General features: G+C 40.1%; 1 protein-coding gene across 1 annotated transcript; it reads right to left on the reverse strand. All coding sequences in view use genetic code 11, as the record gives it.

The window, feature by feature from the left end:
* Positions 1-377: 377 nt before the first annotated feature.
* Positions 378-828, reverse strand: EGR_11301 (hypothetical protein; the record flags this gene model as incomplete). Its single annotated transcript, XM_024500542.1, has 2 exons — positions 378-522; positions 755-828. The coding sequence occupies 2 exons, from the start codon at positions 826-828 to the stop codon at positions 378-380; spliced, it is 219 nt and encodes a 72-aa protein (XP_024345044.1).
* Positions 829-1,215: the final 387 nt, after the last annotated feature.

The raw sequence follows: 1,215 nt of genomic DNA on the forward strand, positions 1-1,215 counted from the left end.
CTAATAGCACTACAATAGCTGATTCTCGGGCTCTTCCAGCCACGCGCATTTTTTGTCATATGAGCAGAGCTATCCAGATTCTACTGAGGGTCAGATGCTATGAGAATGCGTTATGGACGAGTTAAAGCATTATGCCGATTAATGCGATTTGATCTGCTGCAGATTGCAGTCAAAATGGCGTTAGTTAAAGAAAATGGTTTAGGAAAATCACTTTGATTTTCAGTTTATCAGCCAAAATAAAGCGCACTCCTACACGACTCATGTATGCCCAAATAGAAAACTGAGGCCTCTGCTAACAACAAATGCGGATTTTGGTTTGATAGTGCTTTACTTTTCATTTTTTTAGCTGATCAGGCCCACTGTGATTTTATTACCCATCAACGCTCGACGTATGCAAAGCAGCCGATATTTGACAAATTGGGATCTGCAAAGCTGACGTTTAAGGGAATATATGAGGATTGAGTTGACAGCTCCACAGTGAGAACGGCAAGGACATGTGCGATATTACGCATGATGCAAAACCTGCAAAAATTAGCGCTGAATAAGCATAATTTTAATTTTACTAGTCCACTTTTGCCATCCTTGCTAAAAATAGCTTTTAATATTCATAACTTGATCTCACTTAGTAATGCTTTGTCAAAGCTTTAGTTCCTTTTCCTTAACACTGTTTGGTTTTTGAGTATCAAAAACAAGCGTCAATGGAGATTCCGTACTGTTTTAAATTCACGTCACCTTTGGAAATACTTGTACGCACGTGCAAATGCTACTGAAGGCTTGCCGTTGCCTTACAACTAGCACCAACACCATCTTCTCAGCCAATCGCAACATTTTAGCACATGGAATAGGGCAAAACTCCAACCTTCCCATTGGCTCGTGATGAACCGCGCAAAACCCACAAAACTTAGTGACTAGAGCTCCACCAAAAGGACACGGTATGCTGATTTGTCACAGCATCCAGTGCCTTGTCAAATAAACAGTCTCATGAAGGCAACCCTGTATTTGAAGTACTTCCAAGAAAAGGAAATAAATTTATTAGAAGGAGGGCCGACTGCTAGTCAAGCCCTTAGTTGCATGTATTTTTACAGGAGATGAGTAACAGTTCCGTTTCTTTGCAGTAAACTTCAAAACGAAACTGACCCTATTCAAGAGATAATGCTTATCAAAACTTGAGAACAGGAAACGAACATCTACGTGAAGTTTGGAAATCAAATTGTC

This window comes from Echinococcus granulosus, assembly GCF_000524195.1.
Source record: "Echinococcus granulosus chromosome Unknown EG_S00788, whole genome shotgun sequence".
Lineage (NCBI taxonomy): Eukaryota > Metazoa > Platyhelminthes > Cestoda > Cyclophyllidea > Taeniidae > Echinococcus > Echinococcus granulosus.